Source organism: Calidris pugnax, unplaced genomic scaffold, assembly GCF_001431845.1.
Source record: "Calidris pugnax isolate Ruff unplaced genomic scaffold, ASM143184v1 scaffold25, whole genome shotgun sequence".
NCBI classification, from domain to species: domain Eukaryota; kingdom Metazoa; phylum Chordata; class Aves; order Charadriiformes; family Scolopacidae; genus Calidris; species Calidris pugnax.
The window spans coordinates 2968954-2989763 of record NW_015090805.1 but is presented as its reverse complement, the minus strand read 5'-3'; the positions used below and the strand labels follow the sequence as shown (position 1 = coordinate 2989763).

At 49.8% G+C, this 20810-nt stretch overlaps 1 protein-coding gene across 1 annotated transcript; it reads left to right on the top strand.

Moving 5' to 3' along the window:
- The first annotated feature begins 552 nt into the window (after positions 1-552).
- On the top strand, positions 553-3434 carry CRYAA (crystallin alpha A). Its single transcript, XM_014938051.1, has 3 exons — positions 553-741; positions 1678-1800; positions 3225-3434. The coding sequence occupies exons 1-3, from the start codon at positions 553-555 to the stop codon at positions 3432-3434; spliced, it is 522 nt and encodes a 173-aa protein (XP_014793537.1).
- Positions 3435-20810: the final 17376 nt, after the last annotated feature.

The window sequence follows — 20810 nt, the reverse complement described above, 5'->3', positions numbered from 1 at the left end:
GGTTCCCTCTTTTCAACCCAAATCAAACTCTTTCTTCTTGCTTGGAAAAAAAGCTGTTTCATTTATTTGGAAGAGACTTTGTGTCTCCATTTCAAGGAGGGGCAGGAAGAGAAGCAAATTAACGCAGAGCCAAGGGCTAATAACCCACCCAAAGCCAAGGGCGGGTTACCAAGACCCACAGAGCAGACTTAATTCACAAGCATCCTTGAGACGCCCACCTGGGTGTCCCGTTTAGGCTGCTTCATCACGTAGAGGATCTGCTACTACCCCTGGGCACGAGTACCCCATGTCTCACAGCCTGCTGCCTGGCATCATCCCTCGGGCAGATCTGGCACCGATTCCAACCAGACTGTCGTTTCCAGGTCAGTCTCCGCATTTCTGCTGACCACGTTGCCTCCGTCATGAGATCATGTCTTTCCAGAGAAATCCCGCTAATGCCTTCATTCTGCAAGACCGGTATATATAGGGGGAGCTTCCCTGGGGCTGCACTGCACAGTCCAGCCAAGGCATCTCTGTCTCCCCTCGCAGCCACAGGTCGCAGCAGCAGCAAGCATGGACATTACCATCCAGCACCCCTGGTTCAAGCGTGCTCTGGGACCCCTCATTCCAAGCCGTTTGTTCGACCAGTTTTTCGGAGAGGGTCTCTTCGAGTACGATCTCCTGCCTTTGTTCTCTTCCACTATCAGCCCCTACTACAGGCAGTCCCTCTTCCGCAGTGTGCTGGAGTCGGGCATTTCAGAGGTAAGGGCCCTTCAGCTTCTTCTTCTTTTCCTTCTTCTCCCTCCTTATGCCTCCCCTCCACTCCCCTCAACCTGCGGCTAGCCGATGGGGTTTGGCAGCTGTAGCCCCATGCTGGGGTACGAGGGAATGAGGAGGACCTCTTGGGCATGGAGGGAAACCCTTGGTAGGCAGAAGGCTTCCCATCAAGAAATGGAAATTGTTTGGGCTCCCAACGGTTGTTTCTGAGATGTAAAAGGCTGCTTTTCCTGCCATGGCTCCCACCAGCCGTATGGCAAGGAAAGAGCCAGGGAAGAGCCAGGCTGTTCCCAAATTAAGTGCCTGCAAGGGCAGCTCGGTATGGGAGAGGACCCCAGTGAGAGGAAGCTTCTTCCAGCCTCCTTCTCCACCTCCAGAGCCCAATGGTTTTTGCAAGCCCACACCAGGGGGCCCAGGAGCAATTCTTGGAAGGCAGAGTGTTAGAAGGAGCGTGTAGCCATGGGGGCTGTCGACCGAAGCTCAGGGACCGGTGCTTTCCCTAGCCCTGTCCTACTGGCTTCCTCCCAGAGCTAAGGCCACAAAGAAACCATAAATCACTGAACGAATGGAACGTATGCTATCAGAGAACATGGCACTAGTGTCCATCCCCTTTCACTGCTGAGCACAAACGCCTGGTGCATCTGCCAGAGGGCAAAGGGGTCCCCAGCACAAGAACAGCGGCGAGAAGTGATGCCTCTCCCTGGAGAAGTAGCAATGGCACAGACCCCCACCACAGCCCCCCCGTGTCCCTGGGTCCCCACAGTGGGAAGGAAGTTCCCCAATGAGGCCTGCGGTGACAGGAGGGAATACCGTGCTGTGCCGTGCCAGACCACCCCTTCTCTGGCTTTTAAGCTGCGGCGACACTGGCACCACCCCCCTGCTTAGAGCTCAGGTCTTACTGCCTAACGATGTTTGTTTCAGGTGAGGTCTGACCGGGACAAGTTTACAATCATGCTGGATGTAAAACACTTCTCTCCCGAAGACCTGAGTGTGAAGATTATCGATGACTTTGTGGAAATCCATGGCAAGCACAGTGAAAGACAGGTAAGTGGAAGTGATGGTGAAGCCGCTAACGATGTTTGTTTCAGGTGAGGTCTGACCGGGACAAGTTTACAATCATGCTGGATGTAAAACACTTCTCTCCCGAAGACTTGAGTGTGAAGATTATCGATGATTTTGTGGAAATCCATGGCAAGCACAGTGAAAGACAGGTAAGTGGAAGTGATGGGGAAGCCGCTGGGGAATCAAGCTCCGTTTTCTTTCTTTCCATCGGTCCTCAGCTGAAGGAAAAAAAAAATATCAGAAGAAGTAGTTATTTATCAATTGTCGTTATTGGCCTTTTCCCATAGAGCCCCAACCTGATATCTGACAATAACGAGCTAATCCACTCCTCTTTTGCTTATTTTCAATCAACATCTTCCATAACCATCAGATGACGATGTCCATTGTTCACTAATAACACTGGACCAGACAAAGAACATCATCTAGCACTACTGAAGCATGACTGAGTTTTCATAAGCCAGAATCGTTAGTAAAAACAGAGTTTTCATATGCTGATCTGCGAGAGAAAAGCAAGAGCAAACAAACCAAAAGAAAAACAACTGAGTGCCTCAGGCTTGGAAACTTTTAACACATATGTCATGGAAATATCTGTGGGGGTCGAAAAGTGAATTATACCAGCAGGGGTTTAATTCTTTTCATACACTTTTTTGGCCAGACAAAGCTCTAGCCTGGAAACAGTATGTATTTTTTTAATATAGATATTTTTTCCAGAGGAAGAGAGCAGCCGCTTTTACGGCTGACTTAAAGAAAAAATTACATTTCTCATTCTTTTGGCCAAAAAAAAAAAGAGACCAGCACTGTGTACTTTGGCTGACACAGCATTGCTGCCTAGTAAGGAAATACATGGGTAGACACACACGCATTGCTTTTACCTTCACAGAACCCCAGATTTTTTTCTCCGAGCATCCTTTGAAATCGGAGGCCACAGCAGAGCCCCCGTCCAAATCAGATCCTAAGCTACAATATGGCCAAAAATCACACCCTGCTGCTCTGCTCCACTCTTGCAGCTTCAGGGGCATCATGTGGGGCCACCTGCCCCTTCAAACCTATTAAATAGGATGAGAAGGGGAGATGTGCTCAGTGTCACTGGCAGTACAGCCTCACAACAAGCCAGGGTGAGCATGGACCCTCTCCTAAGCTACAATATGGCCAAAAATCACACCCTGCTGCTCTGCTCCGCTCTTGCAGCTTCAGGGGCATCATGTGGGGCTACCTACCCCTTCAAACCTGTTAAATAGGATGAGAAGGGGAGATGTGCTCAGTGCCACTGGCAGTACAGCCTCACGATAAGCCAGGGTGAGCGTGGACCCTCCTCTGACGGAGCCACGGGATGGGATGGAGGGAGGCAGGGCATGATGGCAGGGAGTTTCTGACGGGCCTTCCTCCCTTTCCCCACTGCCTCTCAGGACGACCACGGCTACATCTCCCGTGAATTTCACCGCCGGTACCGCCTGCCTGCCAACGTGGACCAGGCTGCCATCACCTGCTCCCTGTCCAACGACGGCATGCTGACCTTCTCGGGCCCCAAGGTCCCCACCAACATGGACGCCAGCCACAGCGAGAGGCCCATCCCCGTGTCCCGGGAGGAGAAGCCCACCTCCGCCCCTTCCTCCTAAGCCCGCAGCGCAGGCTGCCACCGTCTGCAGCTCTCGTTCCCAGAGCCATGGCAGAGATATCAGTGAATATCTAGAGGGGTTCATTTTGTTGGTTTCCCCCCCACACCCCTTTCCCTCCCTTTGTTTCTTTTTTCTTTTTTTATTCTTTTTTTTTTTTTTTTTTTGGGGTCCCCTTTCCCTTGGATGAGACGAGGGGCTGGGTGAGCGGCTGGTGGACGTTGAGGAGCTGTGCCGTGGGGGTGGCACGGATGGCACATGCTGCCACGCCATCGTACTTGCAGAAAGGGTCTTCTCCCGGTGCCGTAGTCCATAGCCACCGCCAGGCAGGAGGGACTGCAACAAGTTCACACCCCCTGGCTCCTGGTGCGCCGAGGCTTGGAGCAGGGGGAAAGCCCTGCAGACTTGCTCTACCCCCACCACACAGAGCTTAAAAAAAAATAAAAAATTAAAATAAATAAAAGCAACAGAGCCAAGCCCCACGGCGGAGATCCTGCATACATGCAATGAGTGTGCCACGGGTTCCTCGCAACCGCAGGAGAAATAATAACGTCTTACCTTCAGGGGTTGCAACCTGTATATTTTTTTGGTTTGGTTTTTTTTTTGTTTTTTCCCAGCAGCAAAGTGTTTAAGTGTATTCTGTTCACACCACTACCCCGTCGTTTCCCTTAGGGACAACTGGCACGAGGACAAGCACGTCTTTCCACTGTCTTAGTAGGCCCTCAGGGGAGAGAAGGGGTGGCTGGCCGCTCTGCAGAGGCTTCACGTCCCCAGCCAGGTCTCCCCAGCCCCTGTCTCACACACCGTCTCCCCTCCCCTCGCTGTAATTCTAGGGTAGCTCCACCTCTTCCACTGGTATCTGGCACTCCACCTAAGGCGACGGTCAGTGGCGGTCAATAAAGAGATATAGGAAACACGCAATTGGCTTTGGGGGTTTCATTTGTTCTTTCCTAAGGCTTTTGAAGCCGAAAGGTTAAGCGCGGTGCCGAACGCCGCTTGGAGGAAGAGCTTTCCACCACTGGAAGTACACTTTGCGATGATGGCTTTGCCCTTTCTTTCATGTTCCTGTTGTCCTTCATGCAAGCGAAACAAAAGGATCAAAGGAAGAACAAAATTCAACAGCCCAACGACCACGCCATTTCTTAAGGTTGTTGCATCAGTAAAGACGGCAATGGCAGACCTCGTTTGCCTGATGCGACGTGAAGGATTTTATCTGAAATGAGTGATTAAAGCTGTTTGGTGGCAGAGTAGGTAGGGGGTAAGTACTAGCTCCCCCTCCCATCGCCACACAAACCTGCAGAGATGTGAGCACTCAAGACTGAAGGTTTAGCACTCATGGTTGACTCAAATAGCTTTCTGCACACAGATGGATGTAGGAGGTGTCCCTTCCCTTGGCAGGGAGGTTGGAACTCAATGACCTTTAAGGTCCCTACCAACTCTAACCATTCTATGATTCTGTGGAGATCCAGGGTGTTTAGGAAAAGTATAGCATCACTGATAACCCCGTGTCCCCATAATTAACCCCATAGGTAAAATCAGTTTAGACAGTGAGTGTTTTCCCTCTTGGTAAAGATCTTCACATCCAAGACCTGCAACGCGAAGTGGAGCTTCTAAGATCCACCCTGGCTTCTAAGGTCACTGCTCCCCTAGGAGCAAACATAAGTTTGTCTCAATTGGCGTGTTTCTGGGTGCTCTCGGATCACATCTACAAAACAAGGCAGGGCAACAACAAAACAAGAGCATCCTTTTTAGGAAAGAGCATGGGTCCATGCCCTCATTGGGAGGTGAGAAGAGCTGAAGAAAGAGCGTTTGCTCTGCCAAAGAGATGAGCCCACCAACCTCCTCCCCTTTGCTGCTGGTTAGCTGTGAAAAAGAGAGAAAACATATGCAGGGTTTTTGTTTTGGTTTTTTCTCGTGGCGTGGTTTAAATATTAATATAAGCCATAAGCAAAGAATCTCTAGGCCTCTTTAAAATTAAAAAGCACTTTCTTCCACCACATCTAGGCCAAAACCCAGAGGGTCAGGAGTACATCGCCCCTTATCTGGGGTAAGTGAACGTGCCCTGGGGCTCAGCCCTGACCCCTGCCTGAACCCCCTTAGGCCAGGGGTGCTGGGAGCGTTATTGGGACCCACATCATCACCGCAAGGGTGGCAGAGCCCACCAGGAACAGGGTGGCCAGGGGACAGCCAGGGAGAGGGGCATGACTGCAGGAGGGGGGAAGCACCGCAGAAGCAGCGGAGAGAGGGAAGGGAGGGAGATTACTGTCTGGTAATTAGAAAGCGAGGAATCCCCTCAGCGCCTGGTGCTATTTTAAACTGATTTTTTACTGAGATTAATTATTGGGCGATCCCAAAACTATCTACCAAAAAAAAAAAAAAGAAAAAAAAGTGCAGCCTGTTGCATTTTCATCTGCAGGGAAAAGGTGTGAATGAGAAAGGGGAAAGGGCAATATTTTATACCAGGAGGGAGCCATTACTACTGGCAGCGAAAGGGCATTTTTCCAGCAGCTGCCTCTCGCTGCTGTGCCTGGCGCTAACAGCCCCTGGCCTCTGCTCCTGTCCCCTCGGGGCATCTCCCAGCCTCCCCGCTGTGTGCTGACATCTCTCGCCTTCCTGACACAAACTCAGCTGTGAGGGAAAAAAAACAACCCCACAACCCAGCCGCAAACGTTTAGCCCCCATTCAAACCTCTCAAGAGGTGTAAAAATAGGGAAATATATTTTGAACACAATCTGTGTGCGGACGTTATGTGCAGGTGTTTGAGCAGCGTGCCTGTCTCTCTGTCCCATGTAAGGACATTTGAACCATTTTCAGGCCCCTTTTTCTGTCTGGATGGCAGAAAATGCAAGTGTTGATGATAGGAAATCCAGGCAGGTTTGGGCAAGCCAGCAGTGGTGCAGAGGGGGCAGCAGCTCTGGTGCTGCAATACAGCAGGTACCAAAGGACCCGTGCAGCCCCTCGCTTTTGGGGCAAATCCTGGGGACACTAGACCTCATCTGTCTGCTGCTCTGGGAAGGCCTGATTTTAAAGCCCTCTGTAATCCATCAGCTAATTAAAAACATGAGTGGCTGCCTCTGTGTGAGGACATGCAGGGCTGCTGGTGGTGTTTCCTGTAGGAGGGGGGACGTGTCACTGAAAGCCCCCCTGACTGTCCTAAAGCCCAGAGCTCCCCAGGCTTCAAGGGGTTTGTCAGTCTGCGGAAGAATCATAGAATCATAGAATGGTTTGGGTTGGAAGGGACCTCAAAGATCATCTAGTTCCAACCTCCCCTAGAGCAGGTTGCTCAAGGCCACATCCAGCCTGGCCTTGAACACCTCCAGAGATGGGGCATCCACAACTTCCCTGGGCAACCTGTTCCAGTGTCTCACCACCCTCATAGTAAAAAATTTCTTCCTGAGATCTAATCTGAATCTTTTTTCTTCCAATTTAAAACCATTTCCCCTTGTCCTATCATTACACCTCCTGGCAAAGAGTCCCTCCCCAGCTCTTCTATAGGCACCCTTCAGGTATTGAAAGGCCGCTATAAGGTCTCCCCGGAGCCTTCTCTTCTCCAGGCTGAACAATCCCAGCTCCCTCAGCCTGTCATCCTTCCTGGGAGGGAGATAAGGAGGACCTTCCTCATCCTTTGCAGGAGAAGGTGTACAGATTTCCCACAGCCTTCTCTGCAATGGCTCACGCAATCAGCAGATAGCTCAGAGAACCCCCGCCTCTTGCCTGCACTTTATCTAATTATGCTTTGGACTTTTGTCCCCTGGCTTCTGGCAGAAGGACATCCCGGGAGAGAGGGAGGGGTTTCCCGTCAAAGCCGTGTCCCCACAGGGTGGCAGCCTTTCCTGCGCTCTGGAAAACGTGCAGGGCTCCCTTTGCCCCCTGTTTCAGCATCTCCCCAGGGAGACAGGAACCCGGGGCACAAGGCTAGCAGGCACATGGACCCACCGGGGGTTGCACAACTCTGGCATTTCTTGCTTGCTGATTAATTTGAAAGTTACGTAAAGATCGGGAGTAGTCCGAAAGTTTACCATCATTTTTCCTCTCTTTTTTTTTTTTTTCTCCCTCTTTAAAGCAAATTCTGTTACATGTAGACATTATAACCTTTCATCTCCTTGGCATCGTCATCAAGACTTGGGCTCTGCCACATAGGTCTCTATCATCTGAGGTTAAAAAAGCAGTAACTGTCCCCATTGGTGGTAAAAAAGGGCTCCAAATACACCCCAGAATCCCCCAGTATTCTCTCAAAAGCGTGTGAGGCTGACACACTGGGCACACCTCTGCAGTTTATTGCTGCTGGGTCAGGCACATAAATTTGGGAGACACAGCCAGAGGAGACTCATGATGTGGACTGTCCCACCGAACCTGGGCTTTGTCCCTCTGGTGTGACCTGTGGTCAGGATTGGCTCGAAAAACCACCAGCTCACGTGAAAAGAGTGGGTAATTAGCGAGTCCCTCCTTTCCCAGCCCCTGATCCAGCCGCGGGGCTTTTCCCAGGGGAAGTGCAGTCGGGTTCGTGCACAAGCCCACGCAGCAGGGCTGGAGCCAGGTTACCTGGCTGGTGTTAGCTTGCAATTAACTGGTACTTTAATGGAAAAAATGTGAGGTTGGGACATGGCGGAGGCGTTCATGGCATATCTTAGAGTGCAGCACAAGCTGGGTAAAAATGAAATCTCAGTCGGAGATGCTGAGGAAAGACGATGGAGTGCTGTAACTCACCAAAACTCAGGAGACTTGTCCCTGCCCCAAAAGCTATCCTCTAGCTGCCTTGCAGAGACCTACCACAAACCACGAAGGCCCTGAACTCTTCAGAAAATCATCCCTCTGCTCTGGAAGGGTGGGATCAGCTTGGCCTGGAGGAGCTGCCCTCCCTCCGCAGAGGCGCTGACAGCTGGGCAGGGGCTCAGCAAAACCCAGTGCTGCTGGGGAAATCCCTACCAGCCACCGTGCATCATGTGGCTCTGCCTGGTGTCCTGCCCAGCTTGCCCTTTTGCAGCCCACGTTTGCCCAGGCTGCTGTGGGGACAGGGTACCAGCAGGCACTGCCACCACGGCTACTGTGCCGAGCTGTAAATCATGGGGTTGCCACTGTGGGAGGGGGCAGGGGCAGGGGGACACACCACCCACCAGCTCAGGGCGGCTGGGAGAGCTGTCGGTGAGTGCCTACAGATGTCTAGCACATCTGGCAAGGCATCTGCCACCTCCAGCATGCTGCAGAGCACACAGCTATAGATCTATCTCCTTGGCCAGGCAAGGAGATGACGGGGGCTTTAGCACAGGAGCTCTTTGAAATCCTGACACAAAAGAGCAGTGCTTCCTGCTGTGCCCATTCCCTGCTCTCTAACCATAGCATGGAAAGAGGTGTTCTACCTGAAAAACAGTGACACTAATTGAATGGTCCAGCGACCACCAACCAGTATATGTCAATCGGCTGCTTTGGGGTCAGGGGAGAGACACAGCTGCCCCTGGGGTATAAGCAGAGGCTGATCAGCAAGGCCCTGGGGGACCAGTGCAGGGACCCTCCTCCTTAAAGCACTCATTGTTTCCAGAGTGCACTGCCATAGCTCGCTGGAGCTATTTTGGGATGGTTCCTTGGTCTGTGTGAGGGTCCAGAAGTAGGGAAGCCCTGTGTGGAGCTGGTTCAGCATGAGACCTCTTGAAGATAACAGACACAGACAGCATGCCATTGCGTGGGGTGGACTGGTAGATCCCAGGGAAACCAACAACCCAGCTGGCAGTCAGGTCTCTGTTGAGAAAAAAGGAATTTCCATGCTCTGCTTGCAGTGCTTTCTCTGTGAACTTTTCATAGCTGGGTGATCATTTCATTAGCCTCCTGTCAGGGGGAAAGGCACGCAGCTTATCTCAGACTCTGCCTTCAAAGACATGGGTGTAGTAAGTTATAGTTTCCCGAACACAAGCTGTTTCAGCACCCGCACACCCTTGCACAGCTGACAGAATATTTCTGCCTATTTTACTGCAGAATGTTTTATTTCCTTGCCTTAGACGCTGCGCTCGGAGATGCTGTGCCAAAGGATTTTTACATACTCATCCAACCATCCCCTCTTGCTTTCGAACAAGCGGTGCTGGCCTTGCCTCTCCATCCTTCTTCCTCGGTGGGGTGATGCTCTCCCTCCTTGCCCGCCCGCAGGTCCCGGGGGGGGGACCGGTACCCGGCTCCGCTCCCCGAGGGCTGGGGGGTCGCCGGGAGGTGGCAGCAGCCCCTCGTCTTTGGGACTGAGCGTCCTCCCCTGCTTGGAAGGAAACACCCAACCCAAAGGTCACGCTCCGTATGTTTCTGAAGCATCTCCTATATGTTCTTCCAGACATTGTGGGTTGGTTTTTTTTTTCTTCTTCTTTTTTCGTTTCTGAAGCATCTCCTATATGTTCTTCCAGACATTGTGGGTTGTTTTTTTTTTTCTTCTTCTTTTTTCTTTGTTTCTCCCCAGCAGTTATTTTTTTCAGTTTTCTTTTGCTTTTTTTTTTTTTTCCTTTGACAAAGTGCTCCAAAGGAAGCGGAGCAGCGCCATTGTCCGCACTGTCTTGGTTTTCCACCCACTGGGCTGATGTCAGCCCCTCACCCCAGGACTTCATGCACTACTGTCTCCCCTCCAAATTGCTAATTGCAACGTCACGTGGTTTTTTCGGTTGGTTAGGTTTTTTGTTGGTTTTTTTTTTTTCACTGGAGAGGTTGCTTAGAGCCGAAGCCTCTCTCCCACCTTGGACCTGGGGGGGGTTGGAAACGGTGGGAAGCTGAGAGGGTAGATGCCCCCCAAACTGTTTTGCTCTCCCCAGGGTGCAGGCCATGGCCATGCAGAAGGCTCTGGTCAAAGGGGTCTCTTTTTGTCCACCCTTGTCCCTTGCGTGATCCTGGGACACCCAGCTGAGGTCTCACACCAGAGTGACATTTGGCTCCGGTGCTGTTTATGTTGAGATAACTCACCCAGGAGTCTGTTGCCAGAGCCCAGAGGTGAGCTTTAAAGACCTTTGAAAGAAGTCTGCTTCATAGTTTTTTTGGTGCTGACTAAGGAAGGTCTGGGGTTTAATTTCCTGCTTCTTTTGTTGTTGTTTGTTTTTACTTAAGGAGAAATATTTGGGATGTCTAGCCTTGTCTCCGCTGGTTTTGCTGGAAGGCTCCTTGGGCGTTTCAGAGGATTTGTATGTTGAACTGTCTCACACTGTAAACAAAGCGTGTCAAATCCATCCCAAAGATGCTGATTTTCCAAAGCATTCATTAAGAGCCTGACCTTTCTTCTCCAACAATTTATGAACGACTTCCAAACAGTCCACAAAACAGTAACGCAAAATGTCTGACTTATTTATGTGCTTCAGCTGGCCATAGGGGTAAGAAAAGCTATACATAGCTTTGTTTCAATCTCTGGATATGTCATTATTTCCCTTGTGAAGCTCATGACTCCAGAATATATGACCCTGTTCATGGGACTGAAACCAGGAAGCCCGACAGGCTCATTCTGCCTCTGTAGCGTTTTAGCTTCTCCTGACGACTTCTGCTTCTCATTGATTTTCAACACGTCAGCTCAAAGGCTCACCTGAATTTAATGCAAAACAAATACGCTGTCGCATCTACACAGAGAAAATGGAATACAATGAAGTTAATTAGCAATGGCAGGGTGATGCAACAGAGTCTGGGAAAGGATTTTGGGAAAAAAAAGTGATCGTTCACAGTTTTTTGCTAGGCAGTAGTTTCTCTAGCAGTACCCACCAGAGGTGAGTTGTAAGCTTGCCGGGCTGGCTTTTTTCTTCCAGGCACTACTAACGCCCTAACATTTCAGCTTATTAAGAAAGGGAGCATGGAGTAAGAGAGGTACGGACTGGGGTGCATGGAAGACCCATACAAGAAATGGTAACGGTGGGTCAACCCATGAAGTTGGCTATAATGAAGATTTACATCTTCCTCAGAAAAGGCAGCCCAGCCACACTCCACCTTCTCTCCTGGGGAGCAGACAGATAGCTTAAAGACAAAATCTCCAGCTAAAGTAGTAAGTATAGATCAAAGTGTTTATGAATCAGTAACACAAATTTTAAAAAAAAAATATACACAACACAGGTTATATGCATTTTTCATCTGATTTCTACTTTGATAAGATAAAGTGCAGGAGCCACCTTAGCATCTGAAATACTTGTAAACTCTCTCCAGCAGAGCATAGCAGGAATCAGTGTGCCATCCCTGTGCAGCTGGACTGCACTGCTCTCCCTCCCTGCAGCTGATGCTGGGAGTCTGCCCTGATGAGGGCTTAACTGGCATTTAAGATTCTGGTTCAAATTCGTGCCTGGCAAATCATAGAAGGTAGCCTTGGTCCTCTGACTTGCGTATTTTGGTCATTAACCAAGCAGATGAAAATGCGATCATTTAAGGGAGAAATTTTAAAAAAAATAAAAAAAATAAACAAACCAAAAAAACCAAGGCGGGCAGAGTCTGACAGCATTTTACCTGCAAATGTAAAAGACAGCATGAATGGAAGGAAAAAATGCATATCCATAGCATTTGTGGCTTCATATGCACAGGCCTTTCATCGGCAGCTGTTGCCGGAGGGGTTTGTAGGCAGGGATGCTTCGGGGAGAGGGAGTCAGTCCGGGGTGAGCAGTCCCTGTGGAGAAAACCCTTCTCCCTCTGACTCCCACAGCGCTTGGGGCACCGAGGAGTTACTCACCGCGTCTTTGCACCGCAGAATGATGTCCCCCAATAAATCAGGCGTGAACTCACGTTTCTCAAGCGTCTGAGATGAAATGATCTCTTTGCCTTGGAAGAGAACCAGACACCGAGGTCTCCCGCATATTTTGCTGTAGCTGCAATGTCTCAGGACACGGCCAGGTCAAAGATTTGTAGACAGAGGGAATATTTTTCATTATATCTGCTAGCAGAGCTGGAAAAATTAGAGGAGGTTTTAAGCACCAAAGCCAATCTACGAGTCAATGAGGGCTTTGAGAGATGAGCCTTGACCACGGTTGTTATGGTGGGTTAGACATTACTCCCTTCCAACCACTGTGCCCTCCAGTCTGCAGTGCTTGCTTCTGCAGAGGACAGGGTGGCAGACAGGGGGGCCAGTGGCAGCAGCAAGATTTACATCAGCTGTCAAAATTTTCCTGTGCAATGCCTACGCTGCAGCCCTTCCAGGGGTCCACAGGCACTGTCAACACTCAGGTAACACAAGGTGTCTGCCATTAAATGGGAGCAGGATTAGGAGACCGTGCAACAGCGGCAAAAATTTGGTTTAATCTCTGTCTCACTTCTCTGGTAGAACTTAAGGAAAGAGAAGACGGAAGTCTGGAGAATACAGAGGGGAAAAGAGACTGGTATGACTATTCTTATCATAAGTATGAAAATTAGGCCTAATTTTTTTTCCATTAAAAGGTGGTCTGTAGATGTACAGCATACAGGTGCTGGAGAGAGAACTCTTTGTGTACGTGGGGTTGCCTTAAGCCTGGAAGTGCTGGGTACAGAAACTGCACGAAGCGCTTCTGCTCGGGTGGCTCCATGCAGAGAGATTACTGGAGCTCAGGCAGCTGCACGAGCCCTGCGTGGGCAGAGTCGGGATGGAGAGTGGGAATTATTGAGCCCCCCGACAGTAGGGACCAAAGCTTAAGTGTGATAAGATTTAAGAAGCCAGTGGAGACACAGAAGAGGAGTTGCATGAGCAAGTGCATGGGCAGGAAGGGGGCTCCTGGAATTTGCTTTTAAAGGACCAGTCTGCGAGTTAGCTCTTGCCAAGGGCACCCAGTGCCCAGGAAGATGGGGAACAGCTGTTTGATTATCCCAGGAGGGTATTAAGGAAAAAGATCAACTGAGCTGAAGTTCCTCCATTAGCTTAATTAGCACCAATGGGGCCCCGACATCAACACCAGCCGGCGATGCTCGCAGGGGTTTGCTGTGCCCTCGTGAGCCAGGCACAGCTGTGTCTGGAGGGTGGCTTTCCTGGGATTTTGGACCAGGTGGGTGAGTGCCCCTGGAAAAAATGTGAGTGTTGTTACTCTCATTATAGTCAGCTTTTTGGTAGCATCAGCTTATACAGGATGGACAAAGTTTCAGACAGGTCCTGGTGGAGAGAAAAAGCTCCCGAGGAAAGTCCCTGTAGTTATCAATTCAGAGACTCCCTGGAAAGCCCCAAACTATCCCCTGCGTGAGGCGGTTGAGAAGAGGCCTCACGGGAGAAGACAAAAGTTGTGCGTAGGTGGAAAGCCCCTTAGCCACCCCAAGGGAAGGGGCCAGGGCCTGACTTTGGGCTAGGTTTGTAGATGTTGACATTGGAATAGGCTGCCCAGGGAGGTGGTTGAGGCACCATCCCTGGAGGTGTTCAAAAGACAGGTTGATGTAGTGCTGGGAGGTATGGTTTAGTGATGGTGATGCTTCTTGTTTGTTGTGCAGGTGTCTGTTTTTGTCAGTTAGGTTGACGGTTGGACAAGATGATCTTTAAGGTCCCTTCCAACCTAGAAGATTCTGTGATTCTGTGATTCTATGAGGCTACAGAGAGGCTTCCTAGGGACATTAGCCAGACTCCTGCAGAGAGCCAAGAGCACCAAGAGAGGGTACAGCCACTATTTTTATTATTCCGTGCTACGTGCTCCACAGCAAAATACCAACTTTCACTGCTCCAGAGAAACTCAGGGTTTTTTTTTACTGGGTTCCCTTTGAACTTTCCTTCTGGACAGTGTCTTCCCCCTAAAGGCCACTCACTGCCTTTTGATCCATCCTCCGGTCCCTAGTACCGCCCCGTACCCAGACAGGTACAGCCTGACTCCAGCTTTCACCCTGCCTCCCCATCACCCCTCTTCTGCAGCCAGACCCCCGCTGCCCTCCGGGGGCTTGCTGCTGCTCACCTGGTGGTTCCTGATGTTGCACCACCTCTGTGGGATGAATTCGGCAGTGGCACTTTCCAAAGGCTAGAGCCTTTCCTTCTGAGCTGGGAAGGAGAGATGGCAAGCGAGGAATGGACGCAACTGGTGTCCATAATGGCAGGCACTGATCTGTACGTTTTACACAGGCAGTGGGAATGCCAAGGAGGTGATGGAGATAGCTTCATATGCCTACACGTGTACACAGTACAGTTCCACTCCACTGCATTGGTAGCAACCAGAGTTGTACCTCCAGGGGAAACCCATGGTCTTGCAGCCCCTCTTGCCCGCGAAGGACTCAGGTTCTCCCCACACATGACCCTTTGTGCCTATGCAGCAGATCACTCATAAATCTCCACCAGGTCCAGGAGGCAAGGCTAGCTATAGCCATGTATCTGCCCTTGTGCAGAGCCCTGCCCAGCTCCAGTCCTTGCCATGTCTCTGCAGGTCCCCAGAGCACCTCTGTCAGACCAAAGCCCACACAAAAAGCCTGACTGCTAGTGCAGCCCAGGCTCCAGCTGCCTGTGGGTGCCCCAAGGGTTCATGCTGTACCCATGGTGGGACCATACCTGCTGTACCCATGGTGGGACCATACCTGCCAGGACAGGGACACCGCAGTGCAGACTAGGCTGTAGGACACCATACGGAAAGTGGAAAGCCTTCCCTCCAGAAACATATGGGGTAGTGGTGTACAGGAGCCATGGAAAATAAGAGGATGGTGAACAGCAACTGGCCTCATGTTAATCCCCACTGGATCCAGGCAAAAAAATAAACCTGGAGACAGTGTGGTTTGCTAAAGCCTCTAATATGGAAGAAATATGTTCAGGCTGCAACTGGAAACCAAGAAACATGTCCCCTCTAGGAGGAAGAGACTGATCTGGTGATTTTTTAGAGGGCCATTTTGATATGCCTGTCAGACTGAAATTGTACTTGCCACTGACCATTAACCATACAAGGCATCTGGCTCTTCCTTTTCCTTTCATCTTTGAGACAGCGTCTCTCTGTCAGAACAATAAGCGGTTTCCCACAGACACCCCCCGTTTCTTTCCCCTCACCAAGTCGCTGGGCTCAGCCGGGTCTCAGGAGGCATCCCTGCAGACTGCTGAAGAGCGACAAAGCCGGATTGTTTTTCAGGGGAGGAAAGAGCAAAGAGCAAAGACTACGACTTCAGCAGTGCCGGACTGCTGACATTAATCAAACTATCACTTTACCCTCGCTCGTGTGGACACAGTGACACCACCACTCCGGGAGGACTGTGGGAACCAGCAGGCACCAACAATTCAACTAAGCCTTGCAAAATGCCAGGGCCTCTATTCAGAGCTTCCCCTTTTCAGCTAAAACCCACTGCTGAAAATAACCCCTCCCTTCCAAAGGATGGCCCCGTTTGAGGACTTGGTGTGCCCACGGTGCATGACATGGGGGTTATTTATTGCCACCGTGCCGAGAATAGGAATTTATAGGGAGAGGGAGGGTGGCAAAGCCTATTCCTGAGCGAGCCGGGACTTTTTAACACCTGTTACTGAGGTAACCATTGCGCACACACGCACCAGAATGTCTGGAGTCATCAAGGTCTTCTGTAACACTTCCAAGCAACGTCCTTCCCGAGCCCACAAACTTACCGGCTGCCAGTGACATGCTGGCTGGTGTTCAGTGCTCCCCTTGCACCCTGGTTGTACATTTACTCTGCTTGCAGCTTGCTCTTGCTTGGCGACAAAACTCCCCCATGCTTAGAGGAGGCCAGCAGTAACGTGAGATTTCCCTCACTTGTCCTTTAAGAGTCAAAGCCACAGGCAACAATCAGAACGTCAATAGGTAAACTAGAGGCTGCCAAGCTGCTGACCTACCTGTCCTTCCCTAAGAACATTGGTGGGGAAGTGACCGCCTGGGTCACCCCATCCAGTCCCTTGCTGTTACGAGCAACAACACAGAAGGCTGTCCTGCCTAGCAGGGTTCACAGAATGTTTTCTTCCCATGCCTCAATGCACCCTAGACCACAAAGCACTTCCTGACCATCCTTGAGCCAACGTAGATCCATAGGGCAAAAGATCAAAAGCCACAAATTCTACTGCACTACAGGGGGACGGTAGGCCAGCTCAAGGGCCTTGCCAGCATCCCAGCAGCTTGGCAGGAGCAGGATTTTTCTGACATGAAAACTCTGGGAGAAGTCTGCAGAGGAAGAATCCTGAGAAACCTGCTCTCGAGTTGCTCATGCTTTTTAGGAAGTTTGTAGGAAGCGTGGGGAAGCTCAAACTGCATGTGCAATGTGCAGCTGAGAAAGGGCTTGGGATTAGGTTGTGAATGGCAAGCCCCACCATCCATGCATTTCCCAGCCCCATTTCTTGCTCTTCTCTGGGCTGCAGGGATAGGATTCAGCTCACCTAACTTCAGAGGTCTACACCATAGACATCTCAGTCTGAGCTCACTGTCCTTTTCTCCCTGGGCAGACAATGGAAAGAAATAGCCACTCCATGGGCACACTCCATCTAACCCATCATCTCAGCCATCTCCATCAGAAAGAGAAGTATTGCTCCCAGAATGAGCTACGTCCATTGGCTAGGGAGCAAGCTCAGAAGAAGGTATTTAATTGCAAGCATCTACATCTGAGCAGGTGAATCTTTTCCAAAGCACCCACCTTGTGCTCAGGAAGAACTGAGTTCGGAAGACCTGCTGGAGGACTGGGCTGAAGCATACTTAGCTTCTCATCTGAGCCCCTTGAACCCTTCCAGTGATTGAACGAGAGCTGGGTTCTACCTCTTTGTAGCATCCTGGAGCTCAGCTGAAAGGTGTGCACGTTCATAGTCTCATGTGGAGCCCATGTGGCGGTAGAGAAAGTTGTGATAGAAGTGTGAAGATTGGTGAATGAATGGGAAGATTGATATGCAAAACTACAAAAGGAGTAACGGGCAGGAGGGGGACAGGAGGGGTGGTAGTTGTTGATGGCACCTTGGCTAGCAGGTCTTTGACAAGTAAATCTAGGGTTAGCTTGTCAGAACGCCCAGATCAGGAGACAAAGGACTCAGGAGACAAAATCCTGATGACTCATAGAGACGTGTGGCAGGATGGAGAGAATCATCTTTGTCAGCTCCTGACAAGTAAAAAATAGCATATCTGATCCTGGACAGTGTCACTCAGGAGACTCGGTGGGGACTGGGCAGCCAGTGTTCCTGGTCTTCTGTACCAACATGAGGAATCCTGGCCAGATCAGGAGGATACACACTTCTCAGTGCTTAAGCTTATGTGGGTATGACAGTATGAGGGAGTGACTTCATTTTGTTTTGAAAGAAATCATTCTTCCCTTTTTATCAGGTCTGACATTGAAGAACTTTGTTGCATTTTTACTCATATTGCAGCATTATTTCCTCCAGCAAAGAAACAAGTCTGACTTGGAAATGGGGTTGGACACGCTCTTCTGCTCTTGAAAGGGTCTCAAAGCAACTTGGTGGACTTGGACTTATAACCCCTCTGTGTTGTTAGTTCTATCAGAGTCTAAGGTTACCCTGCACTTTCCAAGTGAAAGGTGTTGGCTCAGGTTTGCTTGAGACTTGGCCTTGATTGAAAGATCTGTGAATCTCCACAAACCTTCAGTTTTGGCTCACTCGTTTTACAGGCTTATAGTGAAGTACAAGAAATTCACTGCTGCATTGATGTGCACAGTCACGTATGCCAGCGCAACGTTTGCAAGCGTGGATCTGGAGTGCTTGGGCCATTGTGGAAGTACTGAGCAGCCCCTTTGTCTGTGATTCACATTCCTATGGAGAGCCTGGGTCTGGGTTTCCAGTCTTTACTTGAATCTCTTTTTCCTTCAAAGCTTAAAGCACAGATTTCTGTAGGAAAGGAGGCTTCCTTCTTTGGTCTGAGGCTAGCTCAACAATTTCTAAGTGATGACATGGACAGAAACCCACAGTTTCCCAAGACAGAGAAAAGGGGGGAACTGGGAGAAACCGGATTCCAGTTCCTTCAAGTCCTCTTCAAGGAAGAAAACAGCAAATTGGAAACTGAGTGCAAGCACAGCCGAACACACAACTGGGACCCCTTGTCCATAGAGAGTTTTCTCAAAGGGAGAATGGGAAACATTTGTGCTCTCAGAGGGACCTCGGGATCCTGCCACCACAGGACAACTCCAAGTATCTCCTGGTTTTGCAATCAATGCCAGGGCACAGCAAGTAGTTGTTCCCTGAGGGTATATTTAACCAGCATGTCCTTGACCAGGAGAGCTTGTTTTCAAAGTCCTGCTGAAGGGCATCCGGCAAAGGTTTCAGATGCTCTTGGCTTCTTGATAGATTGCCGGGGTCTTTGCATGCTGGGATAAACAAGCCAGAGTAATGCATGCTCAGTATGTACACCACGGATGAAGTTTCTATTTCAGTGTTCTGCTAAAATCCTGCCATATTCAGCTGCACACCTTTGCCATCAGCAGCGTTGCCACATTTTAAACAGTATTCTCCGTATGAAGATATGTAAGACTTCCAAGTTTCTGAGTATCCCCCAAGGATTTCTTAATTTTTTAACACACATACACTTCAGAAATGGAGAAAAGTGTCCCCGAGTGATCGAATCTAGACCAGCTGAACCAATTAGACATTCAGTTCAACACAACTTCTTTGTGCAAAGGCCAGTTCACCTGCCACATGGTGCAAGGATCAAATACTTTTGACACATCTCAGTCACACTTGGAAGCAGGCTTAAAAGAAGATGAATCCTAGTTCTGTGAAGCCTGAAAACCAGAGGACTGTTTGATCAGGGCTTTATACACCCAATTGGTGCCAAGATCCAGAAGGAAGCAGGTGGACTCTTTGGCCCACTTGTAGATGTGGTGAGGGACATTGTGGCTTCATGCATCACAGGGATGCCAGAGACACCTCCTGAGATGTTGCTTTAATTCCCTCAAATAGCTTTGGCAGACATGGGTCAAATGACCTCAAATGAGGAGCCTCTGAAGAAATGAGGCAGGATGTCATCCCTATGAGGCTGCATTTTAAATAGTGGGCAGACCAAATGTGGCAAAGAACCAACAGATAAATGAGGAAGAGAAATGTGGGTTAGAGTGTTTGGTTTAGAGGAGACCAGAGGTGCAATCTGGGCTTGGATGTGTTTGTACACATGTGGGAAGAATCTATATTGCTGTTAAAATAGGAATTGCTGCTCTGTCAAGACATTATCACGTTGGCTCTGGAGAAGTGAGGCTGCATACTGTAGTAGGCTTGGGAGGTTTATTCCATGGCTTCCAGATGAGGGACTATTGACACAAACCTAGAATTGGTACCTCTTTTAGAAAATTGCCATTATGAGAAGACTCATTAGAGATAATATTCTCATTTCCTTTCTGGCAGCAAGTCTGCCAACTAAAATAAACAGTAGGATGCTTTCCTCTGATAGGAAAAAGAAACATATTCCTGTGTTGCAATCTAGAAGGATAAAATATATTCATTTTTCAAAGCGGCACAGGTCGTTCATCCACATTGTGGCTTTAGCATAGGCATTTTATTTAGTGTGTTTCCACGGTGTAGCTTTAGGTCTTGATGGGAGTCTTCCAGTAGATAGGCTGAAGCTTTCCTTTCAGTTTTGAGCCATGCTCTGCAAGAGTCCCCAAATGTCAGGTCTAGTTACTATCCCTGGAGTCCCTAAGCCTTACCAAAGGTTAAGTAAGCCTGAGGTGAGAAACATATGTGTCTGGGCCAAGTTGAAGAAAACTCTCTGGATCATAGGAAAGCAATATTACCTTGGGTCAAGCCGTCAAGCCAGGATAAAGGTCTATAACTGTTTTTGACGGAGACAAAGTGAAATGCAAGGGCTGCATGCCAAATCCCAGTGCCCATTGCCTGTGTTTTGTACAGCTTTGGTCGCTGAAGCTCATCTTAAAATGAGGATGTTTACTTCTCAATGGTGTAACTCAGCTTTGCCAGTGGGATTTTGGAGAGACTTTAGAGGACTAAAACTTCTCCCTTGGCCAGCAATCCCTTCTGCCTGGCTTTGGCCCAGGACAACTCTTTTCTTGTCCCAGTTAGAAAAAAGCCTTGCCCTAAGGGGTGAGATGTTTTCATTGCTTTCCTCCCGCTGTGGTGCCCCGAGAGCACACGTAATGAGATAACATTGTGTTCGTGTTAAAAAAAAATGCCCCTAATTCCTGGTGCTGCAAATCTGTGACAACTCACCAGCGAGTGCGTGCTCTTTGGAAAAGAAAAACAGCGCTGACCCTGGCTTGGGAGCACGAAACCCAGCTCCTGTCACCAGCCATTGGAAGCTGGGAGCAGCAAGTGCTTCTTGAGCCACCCATGGAGGGAGGACTCGGGTCCTTGGGGACATGCCACTAGCTGTTTCTGGCCCCAGTCATCCATGCTTGGCACTGCTGAGATCTCCCAACGTGGCCACAGGTGGTCACCTGTTGAACACCACCTCCTTCTTGCTTGGGAAGGGCTGCAGTAGGTGGCCACGGGTGAGTGCTGAGCAAACTACGTTGCTGTTGTTTCGTGTTTGGCACGGGTCACTTAATCCAGGTGTTTACGGACACAAATATCACGTGGGAGAGCCTGGAGATTCCTCTGGC